Genomic DNA, 22232 nt, shown 5'->3' with positions numbered 1-22232 from the left:
AACCGTCCTGCAGGTTTTCAATCTGATAATACCAGAGTTCAAATTCAGATCTTTAGGTACTCTTAAACTAAAGTAAAACCCCTACTGAGATTATGTAAAAGGTAATTTCACCTTTTGAAAGGTTCACTCTTGTCTTCGAGAGCACAGAGGTGGCTGGGATCGGAAGGTACTCCCCACAAATTTCCCAATATTTACAAGAGTGAGGTCTGTGATCCTGTCCATTTTGGATGCAACAGGATCATCATCATTTGTTATCCCGTCATATGAAATATGAATAGACATATAAAATGATATTTGGGTCCTGTCTGCAGTGAGACTTCTGCTATTCATCTTCATTTCCCAAACTGCTTTATAGTTGTTTCTGCCAGGCAGGTCAAGACTGTCAATTTGTTAACTAGCACAGTGGCCCCATTAAGCTAATTGGGAGCGCTGAAACTCCCCAGACATAAAATCCTACAAAAAAGTGACTGACATCCTATTGTTAATTATGTTTTAAATAGTTATGTTCTATTCTCAGTAGGGAAAACTATTAAGTTCACTTTCACTGTCTTTATAAAGGCATACTGACCTCTCTCCTCCTTTTAAAAACCCACAACAGCTTGCTTAGTAAAAGAGGCATGGAGTGGTTTAATCCTTTTTATAGTTCTCATAAGTGCTGTGGAAATGTCTGTCTGAGAATTCTATGTATCATCCACATGAATCTGGCTGCTATTAAACAAAGTATTCTGCAACCAAATCTCTGCATATTTTACATTTCTGGTGCCATGTTGCAGTCTGCCATAATTATGTACAAAGGCTTTGCCTAGTAACAAAATCATTCAATTAATTGCAGAGAATAAAATAATAATAATAATTGCAAAATCACAAGTGGTTTCCCAAAGTGTGCAGGTTCATTTTCTCCCTCTTGTTTAAACAATGAAAAATGTCTTCCGTTTCTAACCCTGCATACACAAACACTTGCACCTTTGCCTCATATTGATGGGCCATTTGTCTTTATTAGGATTTATTGGTCTTTTTAATGGATGTTCTTGATTGTTCCTTTTTCAGCTCCATGGAACATATTTCCTCCACGATTCAGAATACTTCTGCACTGCTTCAACTACAAATAATCCATTATCTGGGAAAAGAGGGAGAAATCTGACCTGCTGGGGGATAAAAAGGTTTGGTAGCACAAGATGGACAAAAAGATTATGCTTAAAAAGAATGGCTAATCTGAGAGGAGTTTTTGCTGTCTGGAATGCTCAAGCATAGGAGAGCACTAGAAGAAGAAGAGAAGCCCAGAGGAAGATTTAAAAAATAACAATCGAAGGTATCTGACGCATCTCCTCTTCCTAGGGCTGAGCATCAGTGTGTTTCCCACTCTCAGGAATAAATTCAGCTCCATCTAAACAGACATTAAACACCAAGTAGTAACTTCATGGCTACTTTTAGGTATCATTTAAGGAAGACATTTTGCACAGTCCGAGTGAACTGTTTCTTTTTTAACCAGATACGGTTTCTTATGCTGAAAGGGTATCTCTTTCTGATTTGAGGCCATGTTCTTGCCCTGGGGCTGTAGAAGAGCACAACACGATGCAGGTACAGGAGGCCAGTCAAATATTTGAGTTATTCACAAATGCAGAGACCACATAGTATATCGCCAGCTGTGCAGAACTAGCTGTAGGATAAGCACAACCACCTTCCTTGAACTGATCCACAAATGAGGAAGCCTCACAGAAGGGAGAAAGGGGCCCACACTGCACATCCTTTATTATTATCTTCAGAGAACATTGAGGTGGAAGCCCATCCACTTCAGCAGAGGGTTCCCCACAGAACAAAGGGAGCTGCCATATGCAAAGCTGCAGTGTTCAGGACGAGGAGTACAGCCTGGCCTCCAAAACTATCTTTTCTTTGTAGCCCATCAAGGAAAGATGATGATTTTAATTCTTCCCAGATTTTAAATTGAAATGCAACAGCACCAGTAGATTTCTTTCCTCTCAATGAAATCCAAATTGCTGTGCACTTTTTTTTGGGGGGGGGGGAGCATGCATTTAAACAAAATTTGGTATTTTCCACCCTGATCGCATGAGTTACAGGTGCATAGGACTATGGCCTTATGAGGAATTTTCAGTGAGCTACCTGAATAGAAATAAACAGTTTTGAGCATGATTATACAGTATAAGCACTCTTCGAGCATTCTGACTGAGAGCTAACTTAAGATTCTCAAAATGCACAGGAAGTACTTCAAGTACAGGATGTGCCCTCCATCACGGGAATGAAGCTAATGTGCTTGGCTTGTGGCCCTCTCTTGTATGTTAAATTAACCTCATCAGAACATCTGAAATGGCCTATGAAGCAAATTCATATTTTTATTAACATGGATCTGTTGCCTTGGATAGTTTTTTATCATGTACCTCACTTTTCTTCTGAAGTGAAGGAATGGGGATTTGCAAGAAGAGTCAACATACAAATGAAGATATTTTTTAAATAATCTTTTTTGCAACTAAATTATATATAATGTAGTAGTAATCTGTTAGAGAAGTAGCATGATAATTTAAACAAACTTTCAGTGCCTCACTCTCAAAAATGTATTAAACTGTTTTGTGAATTCATCCTTTATTGATGGAAGTTTGGGGAGACTCCATTGTGCATCAATGATCTATTTTATAATGCGTTGGTTATTTTACATTTATATATTTCCATTTTTCCATCATGGAACTCTGGGTGGCAAACATGGGGTTCAAATATATGTTTCTTCATCCTGGCCTTTGACACATGAGATGTGTATTTTCAGGACCCAACCTATTTTTTCTGGTTGCAATGTTTGTTTGTTTGTTGTTGTTGTTTGGCAATTGTAAGTTTTTAAAACTGTATTTAATTGTTGCAAGCTAACTAGGGACCTTATGGCGAAGGGCAGGCAATAAATTAAAATGACAGCAGCAGCAACAACGTTACTTTTTTACACTCTAAAAATCAATAACCCTGAAGTTCAGGGAGATATTTCCAAGTCACACTGTTACCTTCTTTTGTGGTAGCAAAATCAGATTGTCCCTTTTATTTTGAAAGACTGCTGCCCTTAGACAAAAGACTAATGCTTAACATTTTTGAGGCAAACCTGAGGTAATGATGCTAATTATTTTGGACTACAATTCCTATCACCCTAGCCAGCATGAGCTGGTTGAGGCTAATAGAAATTTTAGTCTAGAAAATCTGAAGCGTACCAGGCAGGCAAAGGCTGATCTAGTCTATCAGCTGAGGATAAATCACCACCTCACTGAACCATATCTGATTGTCTGCCTGTGGCTTCTTTAGCTGGAGCACTGCAAATATGATTATTTACTTTTTATATGCTGTTCTAAACTAAACCATTCCCATGCCACTTTAATTTGCTATGTCAGCTCTGCCAGAGTTGAGGGACCCAAAGATTGGGCCCTTCAGGGCATCCACAGGGCTTAGGATGGAATAGATCCCTAAGCTTTTGGTGCTCTGTCCTCACCACAAATGCCTCATTTCATGGACTTTCCACTGAAGGACCACTGGTGGTAGCTTACCATCTGCATCACCAGTGACAGGACATCCACTGCATCAGAGTTCACCTGCCAGCAGCACTGTTCTTCAGCATGCATGTGTGAGTGTGTTAGGACTGCAGCCTAAAAAACTTTAGTTACTACTACTACTACTACTACTAATTTATTTCTTACACTCCACCCATCTGACTGGGTTGCCCAACCACTCTGGGCAGCTTCCAATAAAAATACAGGAAACAACAACAACAACAACAAGAAGAAGAATCAAGAGCTTCCCAAAACAGGGCTGCCTTCAGACGTCTATGGGAAATGATATAGTTGTTTATCTCTTTGACATCTACCTGGAGGATGTTCTACAGGGCAGGTGCAACTACCAAAAAGGCCTTCTGTCTGCTTCTCTGTAGTTTCACCTGCAGTTGCAGTGATGGAACTGCCAGAGGGCCCTTGGAACTGGACCTCAGCATCCGAGCCGAGCAGTGGGGATGGAGATGCTCCTTCAGGTATACTTCAGGTGCTGTCATCATGCAAATACATATTTGTTTTGTTTTCCAGAACATAGGGCTCATCCATACTTCTGCTTGTCTCGCCGCCTTCCCCCCCAGGAAAACCCGCTGTTTACTGGTGAATCGGAACAAATGCCAATTGGTTTTTCTGTGGATTGATGTTTGTTCCGATTCAGCGGTAAACAAGTTTTCCTGGGGAAAGCAGCAGGGTAAATGAAAAAACTGCTTGGACCTGTGCCTAAAAAGTACGGGAAAATCTGAAGTGTGGGTGAGCCCATAGTGTATGAAATTGTTAATTTTTAAAAAACAAATGAGTAGATAGTAACGAGAGGAGGTAGGATCTAATCTCCTCTTTCCTCACATCAAAATGTGTGAAACATGATGTGCAGGCCATTCCCTCCCCCTCCCCCTGCCTCCACTCAACCCCAACATTACTTACTCCAGAGAGCTCGGTTGTATCACTCCCCTCTGCTACTGATCCAGAAGCCTGACCTCAGAGAGGGACAATGATGCCATTTCCTACACTGGCCACTCCCTCCCTCTCACCAGCTTCCTTTTGCAACTCCAATTCATCCCTGCCTTAACACAAATGTGGCATAAGGCCCCAGTTCTGTACATGGAGAGATGTACAGGTTGCTGTATTAATGAGGGTGTAGAAAGATGGCAGGGATAGAATACTGAAGCAGAGGCGAATGAGTCCACACGTGTAGCTCATAAAATGCCTAATGTACAGATACATGAGTTAAAGGCCGACAAATGGGTTAGCAACATGGAATGTGGAAAATAATAGTGTGTTGCTAGGCAACATGACTGGTACTTGGGAAGGAAGACACATTTCATAATCCTGGCAGAAGGTTTGATTTTGCCCTTGCCCTTAGAAGTCTCCTGTTGTTGTTAAAATTGGTATACTGCCCTTCATCTGAAGACCCCAGGGGGTGGTTCCTTACCAGAAAACCACAGCTAACCCTCTTAATTTTGGAGGTATTAATGCCCTCAGAAGGGGTGACACTGCTTGCAAATTTAATCCAATTCTGTCCAAAAACAAAAAGTTACAAGTGTAACTTTGTAACCCCCCCTTTTAACATAGTGTGCCCAACTCAAAATCTCCTGGATTCATTTGCTTATAATTTGTCAGGCTTTAGCCATCCTGAAGGGGCTAGTATGTCTGGAAATTTCATTCATTCCTCTCAAAAGGAAAACAAACTACAGTATAGCCTTTTTAAATTTCCCAATACCGAATAGGGAAGCACCCTTGGATGAACCCTGAGCTGAATTGGACGGGCTACAAAATGCCTCAGACCGAAGCAGGCTATTTTTCAAAATGCTGAATCATAATCTAAACCAAATATTGTGAATGGTGCCCCCCTCCCCTACAATATCTATGTGTTTGTTATCCCACCTAACCAACTAATGGGAGATGTATAAAGACAGTACATCTTCCACCTTGAGCTATAAAGTCATGGTTTTCTTAATGGGTTATAACAGGGCCCCAATAATGCACTCGAGTGTACACAACTCAGAACTTGTGAATACAAATACATACATAAATAATGACTACCCAAGAGACAGCTGAAGATATCAGGCAACCAGTGCGACAAATCTATAATCTAGTTTTCCAGTATTTTTGAATTCTGACCCAAATTCAAACAAGTATTCAAGATATTGGTAATTATTAGATCCTCCAAGACCACTGAATCTGCCAGTATAAGTGTGTGTGTGTAAGTGTAATATCCTATGCTAAACACTAAATCTGTGCTTGCTGAAGTGCTTTTGAATTGCAACTCTGATCTCCTGCTAAGAAGGCGCTCCAGCTGCCTTAAAGGCAGCAAATCCATTCACAGCTTGCAACATATACGGTAACTTCACTTAAGCTTGTGTGAATGAGTGCCATTCTTATACGCTTTTAGGGAGTAGCCTTGAATAGTCCAAGATGAACATGGTGACGCTTTAGTTCAGGGGTGACCATCAGCCCCAGCCAGCATGTCCGATGGTCAGGAGTGATGGGATTTGTAGTCTGCAAAATCTGGAGGGCATCAGATCGACCACCCTTGCTCTTCTTGCCTGTTTTATGTTGCTTTCATTGTCTTTTGTTGTGTGCTGTACTACCGAATATTTTTAGATCGTTACTATGTGCCCTGAGCCATGGGAAGAAGGAAGATTAGAAATATAAATAAATTTTAGTCAGCAAACACACACATCCCACATACAATTCCCAATAGTCCTACTCATATTAAATTAGTTTACAGCAGAAATAAGATTTTAATTGACTGAGGGCTTATCCAAACTTTAGTCCAAAGGGAATTTTGTGTGTGTACGCACACGCACACACCACAATCTCTCTGTAATCCCTTCCTAGTGTTATATCCCATTTCCAAGCAACAGAGATGAAGAGATTGTCTTATTCACAAAATTCCAAGATGTGAAATTGACATGACAGCTTATTTAAGCCTTCTGTATATCTGCAGGCAGTGATAGAGATGGGGGAGCAAGCCTACCAAAAATATGGAGCTACAGGATCAGCAAAGCATCTTCATTTTTCTGTGTTTTACTGTTAGAAAACCTGAAAATACTTTCATCATGTGTTCAAGACGATTAGTTATATCCATATGAGATTTGGTTCTGAGAATTTACTTGGTAAGAGGTACAATCTGGCCAAATAATTGAGAAATCTAAATGAAGAATGGCCACATAAATATAGTTTTTATTAACAAGGGTGCCTTTTGTGAAACATGACCACCCCCCTCTACCCTTTATAGGTCTTCTTTTGGGAATTTACCTTGCGGTATTTTGGGGGGAGCTTTCAGACTGTCACTATTTTGGGGTGGGTTCCAGTCACATAGCAGCAAATTAAGATTACATGGTTGTAGTCAGTGGTATTTTTCTAGAAAAAGAGGCGCCAGAACTCACCATGAATGCCTCCCCAGTTTTCTTAGAATGGCAGTGGCACCCACCTGAGAGGTGGCGGGACTGAATTCCTGTAAGTTCCAGTGGAACAAAAACCCTGGTTACAAGTTGCTTGGAAGGTTTTGTGCAACAAACCTTCTTCCCTCAAATTTAAGACTTTCCATAATAAGGAAAGGGACGCAGGTGGCGCTGTGGTCTAAACCACAGACCCTAGGGCTTGCTGATCAGAAGGTCAGTGGTTCGAATCCCCACGACGGGGTGAGCTCCCGTTGCTTGGTTCCCTGCTCCTGCCAACCTAGCAGTTCGAAAGCACGTCAAAGTGCAAGTAGATAAATAGGTATCGTTCTGGCGGGAAGGTAAACGGTATTTTCGTGCGCTGCTCTGGTTTGCCAGAAGCGGCTTAGTCATGGTGGCCACATGACCCAGAAGCTGTACGCCGGCTCCCTCGGCCAGTAAAGCGAGATGAGCGCCGCAACCCCACAGTCGTCTGCAACTGGACCTAATGGCCAGGGGTCCCTTTACCTTTTATAATAAGGAAAGTGATGGGGAAATGCACTCGAAAGTGCAGGAGAACACTTGCATTGATGCAATGTCACCTAGCCTCCCTACAATCAAAGAATGAATGCTCAATAAACAGGTCATCTGGAAGCAATTCCATTTTGAAGATTTAGGCTCCTCCCTGGTAAGCCAGAGACTATTGTTAGACGGAGCAGGCATCAGCTGAAGCAAGGTGATGTGAGAAAGGCAGCATCTCTTGTGTGTATCTGTGTCTATGAATGAGAGAGACATGCTACTGCATGCCTGTTTTGTGTATTTTTGTATTAATGTGTAAGACAGAGATGCTGCTGCTCAAACACTGTACATGTGGAAGGTGCTTGCACATGCATGAAAGGCAGGGAGAGAGGAGTGCTTGTATATTGAGAGAGAAGCAGGAGAAAACTATTGGCTCTGTGGGTGTGTGAGAGGAGCAAATCTATAAAAATCCTACTTATTTTGAAGCAATTGGAGGAGGGGGAAAGGCATTCTTACTCCCCTTTCTTTTCAGGCCTTAACGTTTGTAGTCAGCAGTTGTGTGCATGTGTACGAGATAGGGAGAGAAAGGAGAATCTGTCTCGGTTGTTATTATTGCATTTATAGCCCACTCTTTTCTCTAAGGACCTCAAGGTGGCACACGAGTCTCCCCTTACTCCAGTAGTCCATGGTTCCCTTGACCAACTATATTCTATCTGCAGCACCCCTGTGGGGTTCAGGAGCCCAGTTATGTCACCCCTTGCCTGCAGAGCTGGCAGCCTCTCACCCTTTTTCAAACACACTCCCTTGTGGAGTGTTCCCTCAACCTCCTCTCCTTTTCCCTCTCTTTGAGAGTCCTCTGGGCAGCTACTGCTGCTGTCCCTGGTCTCTGAGTGCCCCCCACCCACCCTGAAGAGAGGTGCCTCCTAGAGGCACCATTCGCCTGCAGAGCTTATAGCCAAGGCTGCTGCAATAAAGAGACAGAGATGTGAGAGGGCATCAGAGGAGGGTGGGAAGGAAAGAAAGAGGGACAGGTGCCAATGTTGCCCGTGGCACCCCGATCATCATTCTAGGCACCCCAGGTGTCATGGCACACTGGTTGAAAACCATTGCTCTACTCATTTGATCTCCCAAAGAACCCTGTGAAGTACATTAGGCAAAGAGATTGTGACTGGCCCAAGGTCAGCCAGTGAGTTTCATGGCTGAGTGGGGATTTGAACTCTGATCTCCCAGGCCCTTTTCCAACACTCTAACCAATGTACCACATGTGTATTAGAAGAGGTATTGCATGTACATGTGCTTATGTGAGGGAAGCTGCCGGTCTGTGTGCATGAAATGGTAAATGTAAAGGTAAAGGACCCCTGGATGCTTAAGTCCAGTCAAAGGCGACTATGGGGTTGTGGCGCTCATCTCGCTTCAGGCCGAGGGAGCAGGCATTTGTCCACAGACAGCTTTCTGGGTCATGTGGCCAGCATGACTAAACTGCTTCTGGCGCAACGCAACACTGTGACGGAAACCAGAGTGCACAGAAACACTGTTTACCTTCCCACCACAGTGGTACCTATTTATCTACTTGCACAGGTATGCTTTCAAACTGCTAGGTTGGCAGGAGCTGGGACAAAGCAACAGGAGCTCACCCCTTCGGGTGGATCCGAACTGCCAGCCTTCTGATTGGCAAGCCTAAGAGGCTCAAAGCGTCCCCTGCATGAAATAGAGGGAGGGATGATGATGCAGAGGAAAACAATTGAGGCTGAGAGACCATGGCTGCATGAAAGCTATACTGTGATATACAACACTGTATCACATACTTGCTTAGGTGAAATGTAGGTTAAAGTGGGCACCTTAACTTCCTAATGCAATTGTTTCTGGTGCACTCAAATCAATGTTTCGGTTGCAGAAAAACTGAAAGGAGCTAGTGGAGAACCTTGCCCACTGAGAAAGCATGGGAGTTTTCAAACTCTGAACATAAGAAACAGGTGGTGGTTGGTTCCATATGGTTTAAGGCACAGCGACGTTCCCTGACATCACCTCCCCCCCCCCCGCAAACAATAGTCTGGAGGGCCTTGAAGTGGTAGGCAGAGCAATTTGAAGCAAGGGGAAGGAATCGTGCAGCATTTTCAATCTCTCTCTGAATAATTTTATGTCACTCACTTTGGGCCTTGTCAGGTTAAAAGGTAAGCATGCTTATCTCCCCGGGAGTGGTCTGTGACATTAACAAGAAAGCTGACAGGAGAAGAGCACAGATTGTGAACAATGACAGGGCAAGCTCAGGAGGCAGAAAAGGCAGGATGGGAAAAGAGAATAGGCTATACCTCATGAGCAAATGGACTCTGGCAAAGAGGCTGGGAAGATAGAAAATAACCTTAGCAATAGATGGGAATTCTATTCACTTACACATTTAAGTCAGGATCCATGGAATAATTTTATTTTGTTAATGTCAGCTGATGGGTTTTTCTTTCTTTCCCACTCTGCTATATTTACAAAAAAAAAGAAATGAAAGAATGGCATGTGTAAGATAATAGAAGCTCAGGAGGCAGATAATGGATGCTGTATTGATGCTCAAAAAGGGGCAATATGGCAGAAGATAGAGTGAAGAGAGCCATGACTCCTCAAGGGGAATAAACGTGTTTGAAAGGTGTGCTACGGATGTGGCCTGTATTCTTGTTGGTGCCAGTTTAAAATATTTTTATTTGCCTAGGCATTTTCGATTATTAGATTTTCCACCATTCAATTGACTTTATTCCTCTTAAACTTGATTTTATTGCCAGTCTGTCTTGAAATGCTTCTACAGTTTCATAGCATACCACACTGAAATCCATTTTTGTAGGAATATTGATTTATAATGTTTAATAAATAAATATGAGAAGGGTACAGAAGGAAAAAGTGGGATTGAGGGAGCCATATCTTTAGGAAAGGAGGCATCTGAGGAAAGAACATGCAAAATAAAGCATAGATTTTGAAAATTGGCCAGGGAAACAAATATGAAAGTATAAGGAAAGGAAATAAATGAAAGGGGGATGGTTAAGAGAAACATATCTTTAAAAAAAAATGAAAGGAAATTAGATATAGCTCACAGACTGGGGTGGGAAAGACAGTCCCAAGCTTCAAAATTTAAAATTTAAAACATTTGTGGCAAAGTATTTTAAATGATCCAGTTTAACTTGTACTAAGTGGCTAAATGTAAGTTTAAGTGAATGCTGACTATGCCTTTGCTGTTTGGAGTTCAAGAAGCATGCTGTGATTTCCTCGGCTTTGTGGAAAACCATAAAGCCAAGGAATGGGTTAATAACCATTGGTTTTAATGAAAATCTACTTTGATTGATAAAAGTGAACAGGAAGAGCACTTACGTTATAGTATGCTCAGTTGCCATGCCAAATATTCTCACAAGCCTGTAGTTCAAGCTGCCCATCAGGTGACCTTTTTATTGTGCATTCACAGTGATTTACGTTCATGATGCTCTTGAAGTGGTCATACATTGATATGGTAGAGTGTGAGACTCATAATCTCAGAGCCGTGGGTTCGAGCCCCACATTGGGCATTGCAGGGGGTTGGACTAGATGATCATCGTGGTCTTTTCCAACTCTACATTTCAGTGATCCTATGAATTTAGCAGGAAGCAATTGGGCCCACACGAGCACCTCTAAATGCAGTGCACTTCAGATTGCATGCCCTGTATCCATTTCAGAAGTGATCAAGCAGCTAGAATACCCACCTCCCCACCATGGTCTTATTATATCTACTTCCTAGGATCTCAAATAGCACCATGTAATAATTGCCTGGGACGCAGGTGGGGCTGTGGTCTAAACCACAGAGCCTAAGGCTTGCCGATCAGAAGGTCAGCGGTTCGAATCCCCATGACGGGGTGAGCTCCCGTTGCTCGGTCCCAGCTCCTGCCAACCTAGCAGTTCAATAGCACGCCAAAGTGCAAGTAGATACCATATTTTTTGCTCCATAGGACGCACCTATGGTCAGCCCCGTTTTGCGGGGGGGGGGTCAGCTCAGAGTTGTGCATCTTTCTTGTAAAGGGGGAAAGCTCCATTTTTTAGGATCAGCTCAAAGTTGCTGAGTTTCCTTGCAAAGGGAAAAAAACCCTATTTTATGGGGTTCAACTCACAGTTCTGCAGCTTCTCTAGGAAAGGGACCCATTTCTACAGTTTCCAGACAGATAATCTAATCAGCCAGTCACATGTCTCCCTCTGCAGACAACAATTGAGGCCTAGGCGAGGGGCCGGGAAGAGAGCTAGCTCCCTTATTGCCCCCTCCAATCTCTTGCAAACAGCTGCTGAGTGGGTTCCTTTCTCTTTTGTTAGCCTTTAGCTCTTTCTTAAAAAATAAAAAGCAAGATCTGCCTTTAGCCCCTGGGCAAGTCGGCTCCAGGGACCACACATTCGCTCCATAAGACACACAGAACTTCCTCTTACTTTCTAGGAGGAAAAAAGTGCGTCTTATGGAACGAAAAATATGGTAAATAGGTACCGCTCTGGCGGGAAGGTAAATGGCGTTTCTGTACTCTGCTCTGGTTTCGCCAGAAGCGGCTTAATCATGCTGGCCACATGAACCGGAAACTGTCTATGGACAAACGCTGGCTCCCTCAGCCAGTAAAGCGAGATGAGTGCGTAACCCCAGAGTCGTCCACGACTGGACTTAACCGTCAGGGGTCCCTTTACCTTTACCTAATAATTGCCTGTGTCACTTCTCAGCTTCACAGAAACAGCGAATGGAGGAAAATGGCTACCACTGAGTTATATTGGTTTATAACAGGGCTGTCCAACAGGTCACAGGTTGCCCCTGGTGGATCCTGGTCGATTGCAGGATCCTCCCTCCCTCCCTCCCTCCCTCCCTCCCAAAAGCTCCCTAAAAAAGCTCAACAAAAATGACTTCCCAAAGTTGTTGTAGATCGCAGTGTCTTGGAAGTTGGAAAGCCCTGGTTTACAAAACAGGCTAATAATGGGACGCTGCCTGCAAGTCCAAGTAGTTCCTCCTTTGCTCCCCACTGCCTTGGCCACCCCACATTCCCTTCTCCCCCAGCTGCCCTGGCTGCTTTGCTCTTCTCCCCCTGCCCCCCCAACACTGCTGTTGTCCTACTTCTTTTTAAACCCTTTGATTGCAGGTGGTCTTCCTGACTGGACTGTACAATTGTACCCATGCCACTCATTTTAATGTTTCAGACTTGAGATGAGTGTTTGCATTGTTGGTTTATTGTTGTATGTTATATGCAAATAAAAGTATATGTGCGGATATATATATATTCACTCTCTATATAGAGAGAGTGAATTAGAAAGCGACTAGAGTGAATTAGAAGGCAGGAATTAGGAAACCAGAGCTGGAGAACTGAAAGCGTAGGAAGGCAAGTGGAAAACTAAGGGGGGAAAAACCACACAGGGCTGTTTGACATGAGGGTATGAAGGGTGAGGAGGGTTGTGTTTTTTGTATGGATTTAAAAAAGAAAACAGCCTGATTTTTTTGGTCCTGGTAAATATGTAATTTCTTGATACTAGTACTGAACGCTATATTTTGCCCGAGATAAAGCCGTCTCCCTGGCTGAACTAATTCTCATTAAAGATTCTTTAGACCCTGCTCTGCATTGGTCCTTCACTCTGCTGTCTAGCTTTTGTCAGTTTTTATTAAGCCACGCAAAGCAGTGGAAGGATTCAAATGAACTGGGCAATTTTGCTCTGACAATTATTTAGAGTTAAATTGCTTGCTTGAAACGCGTTCCTGGAGGGAACACAAATGTGGTTGTATCTGCTGTCGAACAATGAGAAGCTGAAAATGGCAAGACTTGCCATAGTTCATTTCAACCCATTAAAAAAGTGAGGATCCCAGTATATTCACTGCCTGTCAGTTAAGAATATGAAAATTTGTCCTCGGGCGACTGGTGTCTTGATCTCTCAATCCAGATGCCGTTACAAAAATTACTCTATGCTGCGCATGGAGTTGATTTCATTCCTGCAGTGAATATTTTTATTTTCCCTAATGTAGACTATTGGAAGGTGGGTAGGATATATGTTTTGCACAATCCGCTTTGTTTTGATCAAGGTATTGTCACACCACATACAGTCCAATTTATGGAAGTGAAGGAAATAATGATTAGTCTTCCAACTATGAATTATTGCTGCCTTTAGACTGTATGAAATTTATCTTTCATTTTGAATGCAATCTGAAAATGGAATAAAGCAATTGTTGCCTCCAGTTTGGACTTTCTTATTGTTCACTAAGCATCTTGTGTCCACATATGACTGCTGTGAAGGATGGAGCTGTAATACCTTTTTAGTTAAAAATGTAAGAGGGGATCAAGCATAGTATGTGCACGCTTAATATTCAGTCTGAATATATTTTAAAAAACAAACCAGGAAACACACCTGAAGGGTGTATGACACAACTACAAGATGTGATGAAGCAATATGAGATTACTTATGCTAAAACACAAATAAGCATTGTAAATTAAATTTCATCTGGGAAGCCTCTATCAAATCAGCGTGTTGAGCATTCCATGAATAAGTAAATAGATTCAGGTAGGTAGCCATGTCGAAATATAAAACAATAATAATAAAATTGTCCAGTAGCACCTTAGAGACCAACTAAGTTTGTTCTTGGTATAAGATTTTGGTGCATGCACACATAAATAAATACATTTTCTAACATTAAATACACCCCCCTTATGCATGAAATGCGTACTTCAGACAGAAACCTGTACTATGCATTGCTATCGAAATCAGCTACACAAGTTATTGTTTACAGCAGGGCAGTCAATGTGATATCTCCAGATTTTGTTTTGACTACAACTCCAGTCATCGCTGGCCATTGGCTATGCTGGCTGGGGATGCTAGAAACTGAGGTCCAACTACCTCTGGAGGGCATGACATTGGCTGCCTCTGGCTAATGCCATTCATCCACCAAATGTGCTTGCAGGATGTATCTGACACAAGAGGAATATACCTTTGAACCATGCTTAACAGATTCCCAGTATGTCAAAGTGCTCTCCATTGTCCAAATCAGAAAAGAATGGCAATTTCTGCCACCGCAGCAAGATCTCCAAGGAGGCATAAAACTATCAGTTCCAGGATCAGAGCTGAATTAGTTTGCAAAGCCTGAAGCATAAGGAATGTAAGCAGTTTCATCTTTTCTTTGCTTGAAAGCAAACACCTCTAGTTCAGCAGAGCATCCTTCAGTTATGTGATGCGCAAGATAAATCCATGATCTCAAACTGAAAATCAAACCATGATTATCATTGTTCCCTAGGCACACCCTGGTAAAAATAAAAGCTAGTGGTAATAACCAATGTATACTTAGTAAAACTATAATAGTATAATCTATGTGCTATGTAAATGCAGGTGGGGGGGGTCCACATTGCTGCTCTTATTCACCAAGGCAACTGATATTTTAATTTCAGTAAGAGGAGCTGTGCAAGTTTTTATTATAAAGCTAAGTACCAAAGCCAACCAGATTTTCTACAGAGAAGTATGCATTTGATTTTTCTTTATCTTTCATAACCCCCTGTGATGATGCATGTGTTTTCCACAGCAGCAGACAAAAACTGTGTTACAGAACAGCTTAGGCTCCATTCCATGTAATGTATAAAAGAAAAAGATTTTAAGTATTACAAGTGTATCATCTGGACTGATGTTCAGAATGCAGTATGATATTAAGTAGAAATGGCTGAGTAAGAGCCACACTGGGGAGATATTGGCTTCAAAGCAAGCATAAGTCAACCGCCACAAATCTGAATTATTACAAAGGATTAGATAAACTGTGGCCCATCCAAATGGCCTAGGCTGGTGCTGTTTGAACTACAACTGGTGCTGCTTTGAACTACAACTCCCATCAGCCTCAGCCAGCTGGGCTAGGCCTTCATTCACATTGCCCTCTCTCCTTCACTTCAAACTGAGCAATACTTCAGACAAACCAATACGTTCAGGCATACCCACAGCAATAATAGGATATGAGAGAGTTACCTAACACAATGAAGGGAATCCCCAGGAAGGTAGAATTGTATTTCCCACCAGTCAGGTTAATGATTCCAGCTGCAGTGAGAGTGGCCAAACTCACAGTTAACAACCCAAGGAGGCCAAGCCAGGGCTTGCTGCGGACACAGTCTTGCATGGAACAGCAGAGCGTAGCCAAGGTTACAACGAGGGCCAGGCTTGTCATCAGGTAGCGTTCCGACACCCTACTTGTCTCTTGGAAGTCTTCTTGAAGCGATGATGAAGTTAGGGGATACATCGTGACGTTCTGGTTGGATTTCTGGAACAGTTTGACCGTGTCGCAAAAGTTGGATTCCCATTTCTCCGCCACCATGTCGTTCAGGGAGTTGATTGCCTGCAAATAGTAGGTGAGCTGCACGGCTTCGGCAGACTTCACCCGGTCCTTGCTGTGCACAGTGATGCCCCCAAGTTGGTGCCCATTGTACACTTCCCTGCCATCTTTTAAGTGTGTGATCGGATACGTGATAGCAAAATTAGTTTGATTAGACGAGCGAGCAGCCTTCAGTTCCTTCAGGACGTGCACAATGTCATCCACGATGCAAGACTTGTCGTTATTTAGGATGCAGATATGGGCAAATGTGTAATTGAAACCAGGTCTTTGTACTTGGATCCTGGTCACAGCAGAGTGCAACTACAAGGGAGAGAAAAATCAACACAGATTATTTATCAGCTGATAATCTCTGCATTACAGCAAGCAGAACAACAGCAGCTTCATCAACAGTCTGTCTCCTCTTATCTAACCAAGCCAGCAGGTTTTAATAACTGCAGTAATCATAAGGACCTGCTGAAAGTGGAAAACATGCATTGAAGTATTATTCTCATCCCCCCCAAACCATTTCCCATAACTCAATTAGGGGCTGGCATAAAGAAACACTGTATGCCTCATCTCTTTCCTTCACACACTCAGATATGAACCTACCTGGGCCCTGAGATCATCTTCTAAGGCCCTTCTTCGTGTGCCTCCTCCTCAAGATGTCCTGAGGGTGGCAACACGAGAACGGGCTTTTCTGCAGTGGTTCCCCATCTGTGGAAGGCTCTTCCCAAGTTCACCCGGCACCTTCATTATACACCTTTAGGCACCAGGCAAAAACGTTTCTTTTTAACCAGGCCTTTGGTTGATTTGATAGACATCCTATGGCCTTTTAAAATGTGTTTTCTTTCAGGCGGTGTAATGGGTTGTTGTTTTTGCAGTGGTACCTCGACTTACAAAGACGATCCGTTCCATGGCTATCTTCGTTAGTTGAGGTTTTTGGATGTCGAAGCGCCGCTCCTGCGTATGCGCCGACTGCACACGATGAAAGCACTTCCAGGGGTGTCGACTTTGGAAGTTAAAACCTTCAGAAGTCGAAGCGTTCGGATGTATTTTGATTATATATTTTGATTTTATTCTATGAACCGCCCTGAGATCTCCAGGTATAGGGCGGTATATAAATCCAGTTAATAATAATAATAATAATAATCTCATCCAAACCCTGATAAGATACCATATTTCAATTTGCAAGTTGTTTGTCTACTATAAGTAAAGGGGATGTAATAAATCAAATGTATAACACAAGTATACTGATCACTATATGTGTATATGCATGTGTGTGTGTGTGTGTGCAAACACTTTTCCATCCCTATTAAATTGAACACATTACTGGGAGCTATGTGTTAGATAGTGATATAAGGAATTTTAAAAATAATTTATTAGAGACGGCCAATTCTAATATTTGGATTAGAAACATACTACTCCCTGGGAAAGCGGGTGGTGCTGTGGGTTAAACCACAGAGACAGAGCCTAGGGCTTGCCGATCAGAAGGCCGGCGGTTCGAATCCCCGCGATGGGGTGAGCTCCCATTGCTTGGTCCCAGCTCCTGCCCACCTAGCAGTTTGAAAGCACGTCAAAGTGCAAGTAGATAAATAGATACTGCTACAGCGGGAAGGTAAACGGCGTTTCCATGTGCTGCTCTGGTTTGTCAGAAGTGGCTTTGTCATGCTGGCCACATGACCTGGAAGCTATACGCCAGCTCCCTCGGCCAATAATGCGAGATGAGCGTGCAACCCCAGAGTCGGTCACGACTGGACCTAATGGTCAGGGGCCCCTTTACCTTTTACAGTGGGAAGGTAAACGGCGTTTCCGTGTGCTGTTCTGGTTCGCCAGTAGTGGCTTTGTCATGCTGGCCACATGACCTGGAAGCTATACGCCGGCTTCCTCAGTCAATAACGTGAGATGAGCGCTGCAACCCCAGAGTCGGTCATGACTGGACCTAATGGTCAGGGGTCCCTTTATTCCCTGGGTACAAATATATTGCTTCTGATTGGTCGCCAATGACTCTGCTGGGCTACCACCCTAAATTTGTTGCAAGTGACTGTTTTACATAATTTTACATTCTCAGAAAGAGCAAGGTGCATAATGATTGATTGGGGATGCATTTTGATACTTGCACTTCACACACAAATTTGCATATGCTAATCTACATGCAAATTTAGAAATAATTACTATAATTAGAAGTAAAATACTTTTCACTATAGTGGAGAAGGCTGTGACTAGGTGACCTGTATGCCTTCTGCTATCCAAGGCCAAATGTTGACAGGTAACTTCAAGGTCCCTGCGCTTCCCTCTTAGGTTTTCTTTAATCATTAAATAGGACTTCAAATAGAAGATGGTCCTCTGACAGCCTTCAAACAGACGGCTGTTCTCTGTAATGTAGGATGTACGGCTACTGTAATAAGTGTACTGATCCACATTTGAAGGGTGTTCTAAACATCCCCTACATACAGGTAGGTAGCTGTGTTGGTCTGCTGTCGACACAAAATAAAAATAAAGTATATAAAGTAGAAATATTCCTTCCTGTAGCACCTTAGAGACCAACTAGGTTTGTCACTGGTATGAGCTTTTGTGTGCATGCACACTTCTTCAGATACACACGAAAGCTCACACCAATGACAAACTTAGTTGGTCTCTAAGGTGCTACTGGAAGGAATTTTTCTATTTTTTATTTTACACCCTAAATACTCATCTACTTGCTAAAAATTGGGGAAATTATCAGAACAGGCATTTGGAGAAGGAATAATGAGATGATATTCTGCCTTTTAATTGCAAATGTTGTTGCATTACTAGGGCTGGTCCTACCATTAGGCAGAAGATGCAGCTGCCTCAGGCAGATGATGGGGTATAGGAAGTCCTGGGGAGCTGTGTGTGCCATGCAGCCTGCTTTGTGTCTCATAAACTAGCCTGTTGCCCTCGGTTGGAACTGAGGATGCTGCTCAATCACTAATTTTGAACTAAGATTCAGCTGTCAGTTTCTGTACATGTAAGGAAGCATGATGGGGGTTGGAGATGATGAGAAAGCTACCTTGCCGTTTGCTTCAAGCAGCAAAATGTCTGAGGCCAGGGTGGGGTACTGTGCTAGATAGGGTATAACAAATCTCTCACCCCTGAAGTTGGAGGGATCACAGGCAAGTTGGAACATACTATTTCTTATACTGGGAACATGATATAATTCATTGTTTTGGAATAAAGTTGACAATATATGTACTAAGGTCATGAGCCATCATATTGATCTTGAACCTGCCTTGTTGTTGCTAAATTGCTTTGATAGTTTGACTGCATTGAGAAAGCTTTCAGCTGCTTTGTATAAGGTGTCTGTCATTCCTGCAGCTAGTCTGTGCAAAGATTCTTAACAGCAGCCACTTTCAAATGTTAAGGAAATTCCACTAATGCAAAAGTGGACTTTGGTAAATGGTCTATTGTGAAAATTAACTTTATGGAAGTATGGCATTTGAAAAGTATTTATTTTAAGATCTTCGACACTCATCTCATTTAAAGCTGTGTTTGCCTAAATTGATATAAATTGTAAGTCTATGAAGTAAACATTGTGTTTCTTACGAAGTATCTGATATTTGTATTCCTATTTTGTGCTGCCATTCTCATTTCAGCATATTTTAAAATCTTCAGTGTGGGGGACATACCACATGTGTCTTTGTTTTCTATCCCATTTTTCTCCATTGTTTTTATCCCCGAGTCCCATTAAGATGGCAACATTTCTGAATTTTGCTACACTTTTTCTTTCAGACTTTGAAATGGGCTACTTGGGGAGCTAAGGAACTAATTTTTAAATTTTCAAAACAAAAAAACAAAAAACAAGCGTACAGCGGCTGTGTGCTCTTAATATGATTTAAAATCATGTTTAAATGAATTCTGCCGCATTTTACCTATATATCCTATACACCTGTGGCTCCTAGAAGCTGTCAGTATGCAACAGCAGCCGCATCCCGAGAACAGCTGTGACTGACCAGCTAAACCAGGTGAGGATAGCCAATGGGTGTCAAACCCTCAGTGAATTACAGACTTCCCCTTGCATGTGAAGATCTGGTGGATTGAGTGGATGAGACCAATAGTGGGTCCAATGCTCAAGAAATGAGAGAACTGAGGGGCAGATGGGACTCATCAACCTGGGAAGGTAGCCCATCTAGGAGAAGGAAAAATCTGGTGCTAAACCTCCAGTGCCTTGCGTGATATCTCCAGGAGAAGAAAAGGCTCAGGAGTAAACCCTACACCAGGCACGTCCAACTTCCAAGAGACTGCGAAAAAACTTGTTGAGCTTTTTTGGGGGAGGAGAAGCCAAAGTTGTTGGGCTATTTTACCAGGGGGTTGGGGTGGGTGGGTATCAGGATCCCATGATTGACCAGAATCAACCAGGAGGAACATCCAGAGATCAACCAGTAGATCACGACCGACCTGCTGGACAGACCTGCCCTACCCTACACAAATCTGGAGCAGAGTCTGCTTCTGGCAACTCATGCAGCCAAGCTGGTGCCAAACATATTGCTGTGCATTCCCTTGGACCACATCAGTGAAGCCCAAGACCTCCATACACACTGCCCAGGCTTGCACCCTACGAGGTCACTTCGGTGTTGCTAATGCAGTGGTTTGACTTCAACCCCAGAAGTCTCTCAAGACAGATTCCAACAACGTATACTTTTGTATACCACCCATGGATCCTTACTAATGAAGGGTGGTTAACAAATTGAACTAATAAGTAAACAATAAGTAAGCAAGTAACATTGCCCTGGGATTGCCCAGGGGAGCTTGAGAGGGTGGTAGCCAGAGCCTGTCAGAGAGGGGTCATAGAATCATAGAATTGTAGAGTTGGAAGGGACCCCAAGGCCCATATAGTTCAACCCCCTGCAAAGCAGGAATATCAGATAAAGCATCCATGACAGATTACCACCCAACCTCTGTTTAAAAACCTCCAAGGAAGGAGAGTCCACAACCTCCTAAGTGAGACCATTCCACTGTCGAACAGCTCTTACTTCAGAAAGTTTTTTCTGATGTTTAGCCAGAATCTCCTTTCTTGTAACTTGAAGCCATTGGTTCAAAGGACCATTTGGCCCTGGGCTTCAAGCTCAAAAGGAGCCTAAATTTTAAACACTTGCTGTTGTTTTTTGGCATTTGTATATTTCACAATTTTTTAAAAAGTCCATCCAGCCAAACTGTGACACTCCCATAGCTTAGAACTGCAAATTTAAGCAAACTTAAGCAAATTTAAGAGATGTGGTTTGTTGAAAGAGCTTTTTTAAACAATTGAGATAAATTTGGTTATATTAAAGAGTTAAAAATGTTAATGACTTGGTATAAGCCCTATCCGCTTCACTTTCATTGACTATGAAGTAAACCTGTCTCCTGCTCTTTGCTGGAAACTCTGTGGAAATCTTTGGGAACATAAACCAGTGAAGGGGCAGAAGTCACCATAATATACACATAGCTGAAAACAATTTCCCTTAATTTTTGCACATTATTTTCACAAATGTATGTTTTAATGCACATTTCCCCAAATGCATAAAATTATGAGATGTGTGAATTCTGAAGGAAAACTGGGCTTTGATTTGTGTAATGGAACTAGAAGTGCAAATTGGGTTGATTCCCATCAAAATGCAAACCCAACTGAATTTCTCCCTTATCCCTAAGGTCAACCCACAACAAGGTCTGGGTGGAGAAGGAGAAATACTGCCCTAACCCTATCTGCTCTCTTCTCAACCCATTCCCAGATTTTGAGCAGCTGGAACTGTCTGGGTGAAAAATAGTTATTTAGCAATACTAGGTGTACCAGTAATTGCTGCCCTTCTCTCTGAAAGTGTTTGCAGCTGTATGATACAACCTATTATGGCAAAATAGTAAAACTCCTATTGCTAGCATTTGCCAACACCTGCTGACTCATTATGATTAGGAAAACCCAGTAGATTTCAGACCTGGGGAGCTACTTCTCTCCCCCCCAAGTCCTCCCCATTGCGAACAGCTGCAAAGCTGCATTCAATTTTCACTCATTATTTCAGTCTCAATAATTCATTTTCCAAGGAATTCATTTCAATGCCCCTTTTCTTTGTCTGATATTAAACATGAAAGGTGCTATAAAAGTGAATTACTACATTACATGCTAATTCATTTGGACACAGTATATTAAAGGAATTCCCCAGGAAACTTTTTAGTTTAATGACAGTGGAAGATGCTTAATTGGGGCAGCATTAGTGTACACTTAATCAACACAGAATTGTTAAATGTGAATGCGGGGCTTGAAAATGGTGCTACGGAGCAGCTTGGGCTGATCAACATTATTATTATTTTAATTCCATATACTTGTTGTCAACAAAAAAAGTATTGTTTTTTAAAAAGAAGATTGGAAAGTGCAGATTCAATGAATGATAAAATAACATCCATGAGGAACTTGTAACTGAGCTAAAAAAAACACCCCCCCCCAAACGGCTGGCATTGCTTAGTCATTGCTCATAATTTAGGAGCTCACTCAGTATAAATAACTTTAGACACAAGAACACTGCAATC

At 42.4% G+C, this 22232-nt stretch overlaps 1 protein-coding gene across 3 annotated transcripts in view; it reads right to left on the bottom strand.

Moving 5' to 3' along the window:
- Positions 1–22232, bottom strand: part of PTCHD1 (patched domain containing 1) — a 49110-nt gene that overhangs the window by 5554 nt on the left and 21324 nt on the right. For all 3 annotated transcript variants that reach the window (XM_035114412.3, XM_088668710.1, XM_088668709.1), the window contains one exon: positions 15380–16040. In XM_035114412.3, coding sequence (XP_034970303.1) covers positions 15380–16040 — 661 coding nt within the window. The remainder of the gene's footprint in view (positions 1–15379; positions 16041–22232) is intronic.

Source organism: Zootoca vivipara, chromosome 4 (genome assembly GCF_965207765.1).
Source record: "Zootoca vivipara chromosome 4, rZooViv2.hap1.1, whole genome shotgun sequence".
NCBI classification, from domain to species: domain Eukaryota; kingdom Metazoa; phylum Chordata; class Lepidosauria; order Squamata; family Lacertidae; genus Zootoca; species Zootoca vivipara.
Note: the sequence above shows the minus strand (reverse complement) of the source record. Positions and strands in the feature narration are given on the sequence as shown.